The sequence below is a fragment of the Polyodon spathula genome, chromosome 7, assembly GCF_017654505.1.
Source record: "Polyodon spathula isolate WHYD16114869_AA chromosome 7, ASM1765450v1, whole genome shotgun sequence".
In the NCBI taxonomy this organism is placed as follows: Eukaryota; Metazoa; Chordata; class Actinopteri; order Acipenseriformes; family Polyodontidae; genus Polyodon; species Polyodon spathula.
The window spans coordinates 4,011,046-4,025,445 of NC_054540.1; the positions used below are offsets into that span (position 1 = coordinate 4,011,046).

A 14,400-nucleotide genomic window follows, 5' to 3' on the forward strand; every position below is an offset into this window, starting at 1 on the left:
GCCCCCATGTCTCTGGTTTCAGATTGAATCAGTCATGTTGATGCAGGTTTACCCCATGTCTCTGGTTTCAGATTGAATCAGTCATGTTGATGCAGGTTTACCCCATGTCTCTGGTTTCAGATTGAATCAGTCATGTTGATGCAGGTTTACCCCATGTCTCTGGTTTCAGATTGAATCAGTCATGTTGATCCAGGTTTACCCCATGTCTCTGGTTTCAGATTGAATCAGTCATGTTGATCCAGGTTTACCCCATGTCTCTGGTTTCAGATTGAATCAGTCATGTTGATCCAGGTTTACCCCATGTCTCTGGTTTCAGATTGAATCAGTCATGTTGATGCAGGTTTACCCCATGTCTCTGGTTTCAGATTGAATCAGTCATGTTGATGCAGGTTTACCCCATGTCTCTGGTTTCAGATTGAATCAGTCATGTTGATCCAGGTTTACCCCATGTCTCTGGTTTCAGATTGAATCAGTCATGTTGATGCAGGTTTACCCCATGTCTCTGGTTTCAGATTGAATCAGTCATGTTGATGCAGGTTTACCCCATGTCTCTGGTTTCAGATTGAATCAGTCATGTTGATCCAGGTTTACCCCATGTCTCTGGTTTCAGATTGAATCAGTCATGTTGATCCAGGTTTACCCCATGTCTCTGGTTTCAGATTGAATCAGTCATGTTGATCCAGGTTTACCCCATGTCTCTGGTTTCAGATTGAATCAGTCATGTTGATCCAGGTTTACCCCATGTCTCTGGTTTCAGATTGAATCAGTCATGTTGATGCAGGTTTACCCCATGTCTCTGGTTTCAGATTGAATCAGTCATGTTGATGCAGGTTTACCCCATGTCTCTGGTTTCAGATTGTCAATCAGTCATGTTGAGATTGAATCAGTCATGTTGATCCAGGTTTACCCCATGTCTCTGGTTTCAGATTGAATCAGTCATGTTGATGCAGGTTTACCCCATGTCTCTGGTTTCAGATTGAATCAGTCATGTTGATGCAGGTTTACCCCATGTCTCTGGTTTCAGATTGAATCAGTCATGTTGATGCAGGTTTACCCCATGTCTCTGGTTTCAGATTGAATCAGTCATGTTGATGCAGGTTTACCCCATGTCTCTGGTTTCAGATTGAATCAGTCATGTTGATGCAGGTTTACCCCATGTCTCTGGTTTCAGATTGAATCAGTCATGTTGATCCAGGTTTACCCCATGTCTCTGGTTTCAGATTGAATCAGTCATGTTGATGCAGGTTTACCCCATGTCTCTGGTTTCAGATTGAATCAGTCATGTTGATCCAGGTTTACCCCATGTCTCTGGTTTCAGATTGAATCAGTCATGTTGATGCAGGTTTACCCCATGTCTCTGGTTTCAGATTGAATCAGTCATGTTGATCCAGGTTTACCCCATGTCTCTGGTTTCAGATTGAATCAGTCATGTTGATGCAGGTTTACCCCATGTCTCTGGTTTCAGATTGAATCAGTCATGTTGATGCAGGTTTACCCCATGTCTCTGGTTTCAGATTGAATCAGTCATGTTGATGCAGGTTTACCCCATGTCTCTGGTTTCAGATTGAATCAGTCATGTTGATGCAGGTTTACCCCATGTCTCTGGTTTCAGATTGAATCAGTCATTGAATCAGTCATGTTGATTGAATCAGTCATGTTGATGGGTTTACCCCATGTCTCTGGTTTCAGATTGAATCAGTCATGTTGATGCAGGTTTACCCCATGTCTCTGGTTTCAGATTGAATCAGTCATGTTGATGCAGGTTTACCCCATGTCTCTGGTTTCAGATTGAATCAGTCATGTTGATCCAGGTTTACCCCATGTCTCTGGTTTCAGATTGAATCAGTCATGTTGATCCAGGTTTACCCCATGTCTCTGGTTTCAGATTGAATCAGTCATGTTGATGCAGGTTTACCCCATGTCTCTGGTTTCAGATTGAATCAGTCATGTTGATGCAGGTTTACCCCATGTCTCTGGTTTCAGATTGAATCAGTCATGTTGATCCAGGTTTACCCCATGTCTCTGGTTTCAGATTGAATCAGTCATGTTGATGCAGGTTTACCCCATGTCTCTGGTTTCAGATTGAATCAGTCATGTTGATGCAGGTTTACCCCATGTCTCTGGTTTCAGATTGAATCAGTCATGTTGATGCAGGTTTACCCCATGTCTCTGGTTTCAGATTGAATCAGTCATGTTGATGCAGGTTTACCCCATGTCTCTGGTTTCAGATGGTTTCAGACCCCATTGGTTTCAATCAGTCATGTTGATCCAGGTTTACCCCATGTCTCTGGTTTCAGATTGAATCAGTCATGTTGATCCAGGTTTACCCCATGTCTCTGGTTTCAGATTGAATCAGTCATGTTGATGCAGGTTTACCCCATGTCTCTGGTTTCAGATTGAATCAGTCATGTTGATGCAGGTTTACCCCATGTCTCTGGTTTCAGATTGAATCAGTCATGTTGATGCAGGTTTACCCCATGTCTCTGGTTTCAGATTGAATCAGTCATGTTGATCCAGGTTTACCCCATGTCTCTGGTTTCAGATTGAATCAGTCATGTTGATGCAGGTTTACCCCATGTCTCTGGTTTCAGATTGAATCAGTCATGTTGATGCAGGTTTACCCCATGTCTCTGGTTTCAGATTGAATCAGTCATGTTGATCCAGGTTTACCCCATGTCTCTGGTTTCAGATTGAATCAGTCATGTTGATGCAGGTTTACCCCATGTCTCTGGTTTCAGATTGAATCAGTCATGTTGATGCAGGTTTACCCCATGTCTCTGGTTTCAGATTGAATCAGTCATGTTGATCCAGGTTTACCCCAGGTCTCTGGTTTCAGATTGAATCAGTCATGTTGATCCAGGTTTACCCCATGTCTCTGGTTTCAGATTGAATCAGTCATGTTGATCCAGGTTTACCCCATGTCTCTGGTTTCAGATTGAATCAGTCATGTTGATCCAGGTTTACCCCATGTCTCTGGTTTCAGATTGAATCAGTCATGTTGATCCAGGTTTACCCCATGTCTCTGGTTTCAGATTGAATCAGTCATGTTGATCCAGGTTTACCCCATGTCTCTGGTTTCAGATTGAATCAGTCATGTTGATCCAGGTTTACCCCATGTCTCTGGTTTCAGATTGAATCAGTCATGTTGATCCAGGTTTACCCCATGTCTCTGGTTTCAGATTGAATCAGTCATGTTGATCCAGGTTTACCCCATGTCTCTGGTTTCAGATTGAATCAGTCATGTTGATCCAGGTTTACCCCATGTCTCTGGTTTCAGATTGAATCAGTCATGTTGATCCAGGTTTACCCCATGTCTCTGGTTTCAGATTGAATCAGTCATGTTGATCCAGGTTTACCCCATGTCTCTGGTTTCAGATTGAATCAGTCATGTTGATGCAGGTTTACCCCATGTCTCTGGTTTCAGATTGAATCAGTCATGTTGATGCAGGTTTACCCCATGTCTCTGGTTTCAGATTGAATCAGTCATGTTGATCCAGGTTTACCCCATGTCTCTGGTTTCAGATTGAATCAGTCATGTTGATCCAGGTTTACCCCATGTCTCTGGTTTCAGATTGAATCAGTCATGTTGATCCAGGTTTACCCCATGTCTCTGGTTTCAGATTGAATCAGTCATGTTGATCCAGGTTTACCCCATGTCTCTGGTTTCAGATTGAATCAGTCATGTTGATGCAGGTTTACCCCATGTCTCTGGTTTCAGATTGAATCAGTCATGTTGATCCAGGTTTACCCCATGTCTCTGGTTTCAGATTGAATCAGTCATGTTGATCCAGGTTTACCCCATGTCTCTGGTTTCAGATTGAATCAGAATCAGTTTACCCCATGTCTCTGGTTTCAGATTGAATCAGTCATGTTGATGCAGGTTTACCCCATGTCTCTGGTTTCAGATTGAATCAGTCATGTTGATCCAGGTTTACCCCATGTCTCTGGTTTCAGATTGAATCAGTCATGTTGATCCAGGTTTACCCCATGTCTCTGGTTTCAGATTGAATCAGTCATGTTGATGCCAGGTTTACCCCATGTCTCTGGTTTCAGATTGAATCAGTCATGTTGATCCAGGTTTACCCCATGTCTCTGGTTTCAGATTGAATCAGTCATGTTGATCCAGGTTTACCCCATGTCTCTGGTTTCAGATTGAATCAGTCATGTTGATGCAGGTTTACCCCAGTCTCTGGTTTCAGATTGAATCAGTCCCATGTCTCTGGTTTCAGATTGAATCAGTCATGTTGATGCAGGTTTACCCCATGTCTCTGGTTTCAGATTGAATCAGAATCAGTCATGTTGATCCAGGTTTACCCCATGTCTCTGGTTTCAGATTGAATCAGTCATGTTGATCCAGGTTTACCCCATGTCTCTGGTTTCAGATTGAATCAGTCATGTTGATCCAGGTTTACCCCATGTCTCTGGTTTCAGATTGAATCAGTCATGTTGATGCAGTTTACCCCATGTTCTGGTTTCAGATTGAATCAGTCATGTTGATACCCCATGTCTCTGGTTTCAGATTGAATCAGTCATGTTGATCCAGGTTTACCCCATGTCTCTGGTTTCAGATTGAATCAGTCATGTTGATCCAGGTTTACCCCATGTCTCTGGTTTCAGATTGAATCAGTCATGTTGATCCAGGTTTACCCCATGTCTCTGGTTTCAGATTGAATCAGTCATGTTGATGCAGGTTTACCCCATGTCTCTGGTTTCAGATTGATCAGTCAGGTTTACCCCATGTCTCTGGTTTCAGATTGAATCAGTTGATCCAGGTTTACATGTTGATGCAGGTTTACCCCATGTCTCTGGTTTCAGATTGAATCAGTCATGTTGATGCAGGTATACCCCATGTCTCTGGTTTCAGATTGAATCAGTCATGTTGATGCAGGTTTACCCCATGTCTCTGGTTTCAGATTGAATCAGTCATGTTGATCCAGGTTTACCCCATGTCTCTGGTTTCAGATTGAATCAGTCATGTTGATCCAGGTTTACCCCATGTCTCTGGTTTCAGATTGAATCAGTCATGTTGATGCAGGTTTACCCCATGTCTCTGGTTTCAGATTGAATCAGTCATGTTGATCCAGGTTTACCCCATGTCTCTGGTTTCAGATTGAATCAGTCATGTTGATCCAGGTTTACCCCATGTCGATGGTGGAGCCCAGGAATGATGGAATGCAGTAATCGGCAGCTGCTAGAGTGTACGGCGGACGCACATCCGAGTCGTTCCAGTAGATATCCTTCTGCATCCTCGGCACGTTCATGTGCATTTCATCCACAGCCAGAAGGGAAACCTGCAAAGTTTAAATGAATTTATTAATAATACAGACTGAGGCTGGAGCTGCAGCACAAGTAGCTAGGTCAGGGTTTGCCAAACCCAGGTAGTGGAGCCAAGCACTGTCCTCAGCAATGAATTCACCCTAATGAATGTTTCCCACAGTATCAACATAACAAAGTGTAATAAAGCATGGTAGTACATAGGCAACCATTGTAAAGAATAGCGCGGTATGGTAAAGCGTAATAATAAACATGGCAACCCAGAGTAAACTATGCTAAATGCATAGCATAACCATGGGAAAAGTAGGGTACAACTGCAAATATACTGTGGTAAAAAATGTATAGGGCAACCCCGGACCTAGGTATATCTGAAGGTCAATTCCAGTAGCCAGTCTAACTATAGCTGCTGGCATATTGTGCTAAGCTCCTGTCTTTAGTGATAGTGTATATTAAACACCAGAGAACACACTGTTGATTGTCCAGCGCGTGTGATATGTATTCCTGGGTCCCCCTATTCTCACTGACCTGCAGGTTTCTGTCTATGCACCAGTTAATCTCAAAGTCATCGTCATCTTCTCCAAAGGGGTTTATAAGCTGCTCAGCAACCTAAGGACAAATTCGAGGTATACAGGTATGCTTGATGCAAATGATAAATTAAATCTATATCATGTTCAGTTTGCAGGATATTAGAATATCGTACACAAGTTGAAAAACTCATACATTACATTTTATAGTGGTTACTTACATACTTTGATCACAGTAGTATTTTTTGAGAATTTTACAGCACTGGGGAATCATGTTGCGTTGCTTCAACCATTTATTCGTGGTTATCCTGGGATTATCAACCACCTATTTTAGGTGTAAAACTGGGATAACCATGGTGGTTGATGCAATACTGTGTGACTTCAAAGAGCTGTAAAATGCGCTAATAAAGTGCAGCGGTGCATTATTCAGCGGTATTAGTTGATCAAAGAGACCTCTTAGTTTCATATACATTTTACCTAATGAAATAATAAACTGAAAAAATAAAACCGCACACTAACCTTCAGCCAGCCTGCATAAAAGAAGAACTGCAGGAGAGTGAAGATAGGGATGTACATGTCGAGGTCATGACCTGCATAGCCTTGCTTGGGGTCCAAGAACTGACGTCCTATCAGACAGGCAAAGAAGAAGGTGTACACTGCTAGAGTGACGACCTGGAGAGCAGGGCAGGGGTCAGCAGAGACTTCACAAGGGATATGCAATGATACAGAAATAGAGCTCAGCCAGGCTGCTGTAAAGCACATCCCAGGCTGGGATCAGCAGGATTCATGAATTTAGAAACACTAAAAGAAACTCAACTCCATTGACAAACGTTTTGACTGGAAGTCTTTCAAATGTAGTGCTTCTAAATTCAGCTCAATTGAGTGTTCAATAGTAATGGATAACAGGATTGGTAAGACAACCTGTGAAATGCAGGATGAATTTCATGGAATCGCAGGAACGCAAGCAGGTAAAGTACTATGTCAAATATTTATAATTTAACAGCAATGTAATAGTCAGCCTAACGATCAGTAAACGAAACAAACACCTTGTTTCCTGGTTCTTATTAGTTTTCTTAAGAGCTATGCTGCAGCAACAAGGGCATGCGCAGCAATATTGAAGAGCGCGCCAAACCTGCTCTTCATTGGGTTATGAAGGTGTGTCTCAGGCCATTGCCATGGGGACTGGTTGCAGGTCTGACCTCAGTTGTGGAAGCAGGGTGTGCAGTGAGATTACAGCACTGTTTTCTGCAGTCAACACAGCAGGCGATACAAACAGGAAAGCACTTTTCCATTCCCCATTCACATAGCTTTAGAAAAATACATTGGCTGTTTTTAAAATATGTGTATTAATTCAGGACTCCAAGATATTTGGCTTTTTAATAGTATTTTAACTCTGGGAGTGCCGCTGAGCATGTACTAGAATGCACAACTAAACATGTGAAATACCATCACAGGAACACTACACTAACTAATAATAATAAAAAAACAACATTACCTGTGTGTATACAAGAGGAATGCCAACCCAGTCATAACCAAATAGGGTAGAACACCACGATCTAAACTTATTCAATTCCTACAGAAAGAACAAGGAAAAACAATCGCAGCAGCAACAATCGATCAAAGCAAAGCTGTTCAGATGGCTCGTACTTCCTAAACACTGAATCCACAAACAGAGGAATGCAAAGCTTCATTCTGAATGTAATGCAGGGGAAGGTTTTAGGAATGACTAACCTGATCAAAGACTTACCATCCAGGCTTTTGTATACAAGTATTCTACTACTGTACACTGCCACATTAGATTCTACTCCAATATGATTACTGCTGTTTTTAAAGGTGAACGCTCTCTTTTTACTCATAATAACAATACAGTAGAGCCAGTCTTATCCGATCCTGTAAGCTACGATCCCCTCCATTAACCAGTGGACCTCTGGCATGTATCATTTACACAGGCTGCTACCAGCTGAGTGGTACTGATGGAAACTGATCCATACACACTTTATTATGGATCTAAAACAGTCAATTCTGCTCTCAGCAGGACAGGACGGATCAAGTCAGGACGGATCAAAAAAAAGATGATGCATTTGGTAATTCAGTTTCACTTTTTGCATGCTGTCACATACTTGCCCATTTTAAACACGTTATATAAAAGAAAGCCAGGGATTCATATCATTACTGTACCGTTAAAAAGCTGAAACAAGTTGTTTTTTTCACTGACCTCCAAGCCAGTTTGTGTTTGTGTGTGCTGTCTTGTTGTTTCTGCCTCAGGTTAACACACACAGTTACTTTCTTATAGGCTGAGAAAGCATGGGAACAACTGTTTTTGCAATGCTGTTTTGTAAATGGCCAAAAACTGTATTACAGTGCTTTGCAATAATTGTCTGTATACTGTAGGTGCAGCAACGTACTTTGGTGTTTTAGACACACTGATATACCCGACATTGTTAATTTATAATGCCCTGATGGTACTACAATGTAGTATAACGACTCCCTCTGAGATACGATATCTTTACAGATCTGAGGGACCACAGGAACCAATTAGACTGGATATGGCAGGTTCTACTGTAATAGCTAGGAAAACAAGTATGCAATTTAAATAACCCTCTCTCTCAGAAAAGCTGGGGGTCTATATAAATAACAGTGGTGAGTCTGAACACACAGTTCCTCTTCAACAAGCCCCATTGCACACTGGGCTCTGGCTGTCCCTGCTGTTGCCTCGTGACAGCCGGCCACTGCAGTACCTACGATCATGATGGTCTGCAGGTCCACGCTGTCCTGTATCCGCCCCTCCTTCCGCGCCTTGTTCACCAGGGTCACAAACCACGCCACCGGGATCCAATATTTAAGATGGGGAGACTTGAGGTTTTCAAAAATCTTTCTCTCCTCGGGAGTCATGAACCCTGCTCACAAAGAAAACAAATGCTTCAAACTGGAAAACAATGCCATACAGCATTCTGTTATGTAACCCATTGTAAATGCAAAGCGCATGTAATGTGTACACACTGGACTACTGATCATTTTTAACCTTCCCTTGCCTTTCTACTGTATGATTTGCTGTTTGTTCCTGAGATATTGTGACCTTTCACTGACTCCACAGCTTCTATACTTTACCATGAAGCTGAAAGGTCAAAATATCACATGATTTCTCAAGACCAGGGAGCACAAGCAGAATCACACCTGCCACCAAGCATGATGGCAGCCGGTCTGGGAATCGATATTCAATACTGGACAACAGAACTGGGAATTCAGAATCATTGCAAAAACCAGTACTGCTGCAATGCGAGGGGGACATTTCCTGTTGTTGTAAAAGTGAGAGGGACAAGTCCCCTGCGTAAATTACGTTTCTGGTGCTACTGCATTATGGGACAAATGGGAGCCATCTTGTAACTGCCAGGCACCTGCTTCGACCACGTGGTCCATTGTTGGGAAGCGCTTGCAGACGGCCGTGCTGACAGAGCGGAAGATGAGCAGAGAGGTGAGGTTGACGTAGCGCATCAGGGTCCTGCGCAGGAGTCGGCCGTGCTCGTCCCTGCCCTGCACACTGCCCGAGACCAGGAACATCAGCCGGTCCGGCCAGGGCAGGTTCACAAACTGGTTCCACCAGCGGTTCACCACCAGCGTCACGTAGAAACCTGAGCAAGACAGCAACAGAGGGGGGCATGTACTCTGGAAACGCCGTCTCTCAAATATATATATATATATATATATATATATATATATATATATATATATACATACACACACACACACACACACACACATACACATACACATACACATATATATTCAGGGTTACCATATGAATCCACGTTCACTGGGACAGTCTGAGACAAGACATTTACTGACCCTTTTCTCCAGCTTAAAGTGGACTGATATGCAGTGCTGGGGCTAATATGGGCTTTGCAGGTTCGAATATTCTTTGAAAAATTTTAAAACCCAAAGTTTCCTCTCCCAAGGATATTACTACTTTCTTTCTTCATGAGAACAGAAGACATGCTGGGAAGGACATTATGCCCTCTTTAATGTGCCCACATTGTAGTTGCAGTATAATATGTATTATTGGCAATTTTAATAGGTACAGTATCATTTATTAAGGTTTTAAAGGGTTTCAGAAAATACTGATGTGATACTTGCCCTTTATGATCCTTCTTTTAAGAACATAAGAAGATGTTCTGTATAGATGGGAGCAGGCCATTCTGACCATTATTGTTTGTATGGTTTGTAGCAGCTGATTGATCTCAAAGCATTGTCAAGCTGGGTCTCAAAGATCCTAATGATTCAGCATCAACAACACGGCTCGGTAACCCATTCCATGCCCTCAGAGTGTAAAGAAGTGTCTCCTACCTGCTCTCCTTAATTGCACTTCATTCCCAGCTGTGTCCTCTGCACCTGGTTTCTGTGCTGTGCTTACAGTATTGGCTTGGGCTAACCATGTCAGCTTCTTTTAAGTTCAAATCAAATACAAAGAAACCAAATTACATTATTCTGCCACCAGGTAGCAGTGTGTCCTACACCAAACTCCCACAGGGAAACATGAACTATTCAAGTGGACGAGTTAAGCAATTATCAATGATTTCACCTTTGCCTCACATTGCTGTATGAGTGCTCCAACGTGATCATGAAATCATTGTGCTGTAAAAACAATATCTATGCCTGTTTTCTTATTGAAGGAGAATTCAGAAACCGGCCAAGGTGATTGCAAAGACTAACAGTTAAAGGAAACTGGATTTGAAGCATGCACCTTCAAAGTGCTGGCTTGGAAGCAAAGCAAAGGTTATCAATAATGTGAAACTCACAGTAGAAATACTAAATTAAACTCTGATTCAACTGAAGACATTCAGGACTTCTGGTTGAAAGATTTAACAATTCATGTATTAAGTTTGTTTTAGCGTTTCTAAATTTTGCAAAAATAGTTATGGATGATATAAATAATGTTTCTTAGCAAATGTACCTGGATAATGTGTGGCTAGAACAGTGCATTATGGGTACAGTTAGAAGTGCATTCTGGGTATGGTTAAAAGGTGACCTTCAGCCAAGGTTTAAAATGTGTCACACACAAAATGCAGGGAGGAAAACTTTAGAAAACAAAAACAAACAAAAAAAAAAACAATTACTACTGTACGACACGGTTAGACCACACAATACCAAGCCAGCAGCCTCTGACTGTTATTATCAGTGTGCTTGTTTGTAGCTCATTGTGGATGTACTGGTGGACCTCACTCTCATGCAAAGCCTGCTGCGGCCCTGTGGGTGCAGGTACTCACCCAGCACAAACGTTACTGGGATTTGCTCAGCATATTTATCGCAGTAAAGAGACGCCTTTTCAAAGTAACGTTTTTGTTTCTCTGAAAGAAATAATCTGGAGTAGATAGAAAATAGACATTTCAAATATTTGGCTTCCAAACTGTTGTACACAGACAACACCTTACGCGACCTGTTGCTGAACATGCATCTCTGTACAGTATGCATAGATACCATCTGCTACAATGTAGCTACGAGATATTTAACTGTGAGGACAGAAGGGTTAATACTGCCCTATAGCTAAAGCAAAGTTAGCCAGGATAATGAACTGTAAGGAAAATAAAATGCAGATAAGCTCACATTGGAAAGAATAGAACAGTTCACCTCTGTTTCCTTCTCTGTGATTTTGACAGAACTGAGTTCAGTTGTGCTACACGTCTAAACTCTAAAATGTAAAGGGGACTGTTTTGGAGGTCTAAGCAGCAGTGAATTGAAATGCTGCAGCTCCCTTTAACGCCTGCTGATTGTCTAGAAAAAGCACATCCGCTTGCAGTGCACAGGGGTAGGGGGTGGGGCTGGTGAGCTGGCTCAAATCCTGTTTGCACAGAATTGACGATCAGGGTAGTGTCTGGCTATTATAATATACATGTATCAGCCATACAACTCATTTCTAACCCACTTAATATCACTTTGGGCAATTAATGCCTAAGATGAGAAGGGTTACATTTAAGCACTTGAATGTTCTAGATGCAAAGTACTGTATCATAATACAGAATGTTTACAGCTTTTTTTGTATTTTTAATTATTAAAGACCTGATTTACATGTACAGTGCAATAGTCTGTTGCTGAACATGTATTGTATTATTGAACAGGACTGTAATCAATGCAAGCAGCTAGTACGATATCCAGGGATGGAAATAAAACTCCTATTGCATAGCAATTACACCCATTCCAGGTTTTACTACCAGGTTCGTTAGCCACAGTGTGTATCCTTAAGATGTGTCTGATTAAACTCACAGTAAAACCTGGAAGGATACACTTTTCCAGAGGGTTGCTTCAAATCTTAAATCATTTGCAGAGTGATTTCTGTGACTGCAATTCAGCATTTCTCACATGCCTGTATCTTGAGATATTCAAACATGTTCTTTCAATACAAACAAATGACCAAAGTGAAAAGGGAATTAGTGTAAAATGAAAATGTGCAGTAGCCTAGAGGCATTGAGGCGTAATCTACCTTTTTCTCAATACATCATTGTGTTCTGTAAAAACAAGCGTACCTGTAGGTGATACTCAGCGCGGTGTACAGCCCTACAAAGACGAGGAACTCGCGGTACAGCAGTTTATAGATGCTGCCTCTCCATCGCAAAAGCAGTCTGTGAAACCCGAAGAACGTCGCATTGGCTACCTTGCTGGAGTACGTCACGGTCATCTTGAGTCGAAAGAGAGTTTCTGCTGTGTTAATGTACACAGTACGGTCATCTTGAGGGGACAAAGCTACAGACAAAGCAGGTTCACTTTAGTCGGGTGAGGCGGGTCACCGGTCATTAAAATTTAAAAGCTGATAAGCTCCCCCCCCCGTCCCATTTTCACATATCTGAAATATAAATCACCGCCCCATATATCACTTTCTTTGTATATTTTACCAATGTCTCTCGCTTTATTATGCAAACTAACTCACTTAAACAAACAAGTACTCTGAGACAAAAAAGTGCTTTCCCTGGCTTTACCTCAAAATAAAAACTGAAGAACATACAAATGTACAAACATCAGCGACCTGAGCTTGTATGCTTACCTAAAGTTGAACAAACACACCTCTCAGGTCATTTAAAACGAAGTCTTGCGTCTATATTCTTCTGAGCCCAGTGCTAAAAACACTCGCTCCACTTTAGCTGCCTGTGTTTGTCAAACGGCCGCGCTTGAAGTAAGGGGTTCACCAGATCCATACCACGGAACAAACACACAAGCATTTGCTGAGACTGCTCTTGCTATATTTATCCTTGCAAGTGCCCATTAGTACAGCCAGTCATTGAAAGCGTGCCCTACCGAAATACACAGTAGCAGACAGAGGAGGCAACGAGCATACCACACTGCGCAGCATGATTGGCTGTGTCATAGCGATAATAAAGTCAGCAAGTGGAAAAAAGTAGTGAACTTGATCAACTTTACTGTAATCACTAGACTCTCCCTCACACAAAGAAGCTATAACCTCCTGGATACATTTTTTTTTTGTTTCTTATTGTCATAATTCACCCTTTATCATTATCTATTTGAGGACAGGCTACTTTGTAATTTTTGAAACATGTTTAATTGGCATAGCTACCTGTTATTTAAATGGTCTCTAACCATATATTGTTATGGTAGCAAACTCTAATAATGTAAAATCTAGTAAAAGTAGCTGTTTATTCTGCAAACATATCCCAAAATGTAAGAAACTGAAGCGTAAAAATGATACATTTCTTGATGTTTTCCTCCCCACAGATTTCTAAGTGCTGAGCTTCATAGCCAACTTGAAATGTCACTGCTCTGGTTAGGGGCACGCCTAGCTTGACTGTCCTCAACATAGGACGTAGCAATTTGTAGCCAAAAAGAAGGATTTCAGTTTTTCTTGTGAAGAAATATCGATTTAGAAAGTATCACAGTCCATGAATACAGCTTGTGTTCTGATGAATGAGTTCATGTCAATACAGTAGAGCCTTTAACACGATATTTCTGAGTTCAGTTAAAGCTTTATACCTAACCTACAGTAATTGTAATCCATTGCACAGTTTTCCACTTAATTTAATACTCTGTGCACTCTGGTAGGAGGTACACTCAAATCATCTGTCCCCTGCAGCACTCAGAGGGTATTATTATGAAAAGGGATCCTCAGTTGTGCTTGTTACAATAGGACACCAGAAATCTTACTTCATATTACATTTTCCAACTGTATATCTAAGTGTTTTTGCTCAAATCAGACAGGCTTGTCCTTTTCAGCATTAAAAGGTGTTTTCTTTTCTGCTGATGAATAATGCTAAAAGTTTGTATCTTGGCCTTGTAGAGATATCTGCATCCATATATTTGAAGTAATTAAACAAAAAAAAAATCTATCTGTATATCTTTTGAGGTTATTTGCAATGCGCTTCAAGATATAAATACAATAGCTAGTGGACTTGCACATATGCAAAAGCTTTGTGAATAGAGCTGAGTATCTGGTAGGTTAGCAGTAACCATGTTAACGTGCTTTCAGCTGATCTCAGAAAGATCCAGAACACATTAGGCGCCTGGGATCCCCGTGTTAATGGACAGCGCTGCTGGAAGTAATGCACTCAGAGCTACTTCATTTTTTGAGCTACAGAGCTACATCATTATCTATTTTTTTTCTCAT

The 14,400-nt window shown here is 41.5% G+C and overlaps 1 protein-coding gene across 1 annotated transcript; it reads right to left on the minus strand.

The window, feature by feature from the left end:
• Positions 1-5,135: 5,135 nt before the first annotated feature.
• LOC121318022 (bestrophin-3-like) lies at positions 5,136-13,081 on the minus strand. The gene is made up of 9 exons (XM_041254205.1): positions 12,829-13,081; positions 12,314-12,530; positions 11,060-11,154; positions 9,194-9,427; positions 8,541-8,695; positions 7,294-7,371; positions 6,318-6,470; positions 5,800-5,880; positions 5,136-5,291 (listed from the first exon to the last, which is right to left on the minus strand). Exons 2-9 carry the CDS (start codon positions 12,463-12,465, stop codon positions 5,136-5,138), a joined length of 1,104 nt encoding a protein of 367 aa, XP_041110139.1. The 5' UTR covers positions 12,466-12,530; positions 12,829-13,081.
• Positions 13,082-14,400: the final 1,319 nt, after the last annotated feature.

Bases quoted from the DNA above. Each gene is read 5' to 3' on its own strand.
- LOC121318022 (XM_041254205.1), bottom strand. From the start codon at position 12,465: ATGACCGTGACGTACTCCAGCAAGGTAGCCAATGCGACGTTCTTCGGG. The intron at 6,471-7,293 runs GTAATGTTGTTT...CCTGCTCTCCAG, and splicing joins TTCCTCTTGTATACACACAG to GTCGTCACTCTAGCAGTGTA. The intron at 5,881-6,317 runs GTTAGTGTGCGG...ATTTGTCCTTAG, and splicing joins TTTATGCAGGCTGGCTGAAG to GTTGCTGAGCAGCTTATAAA.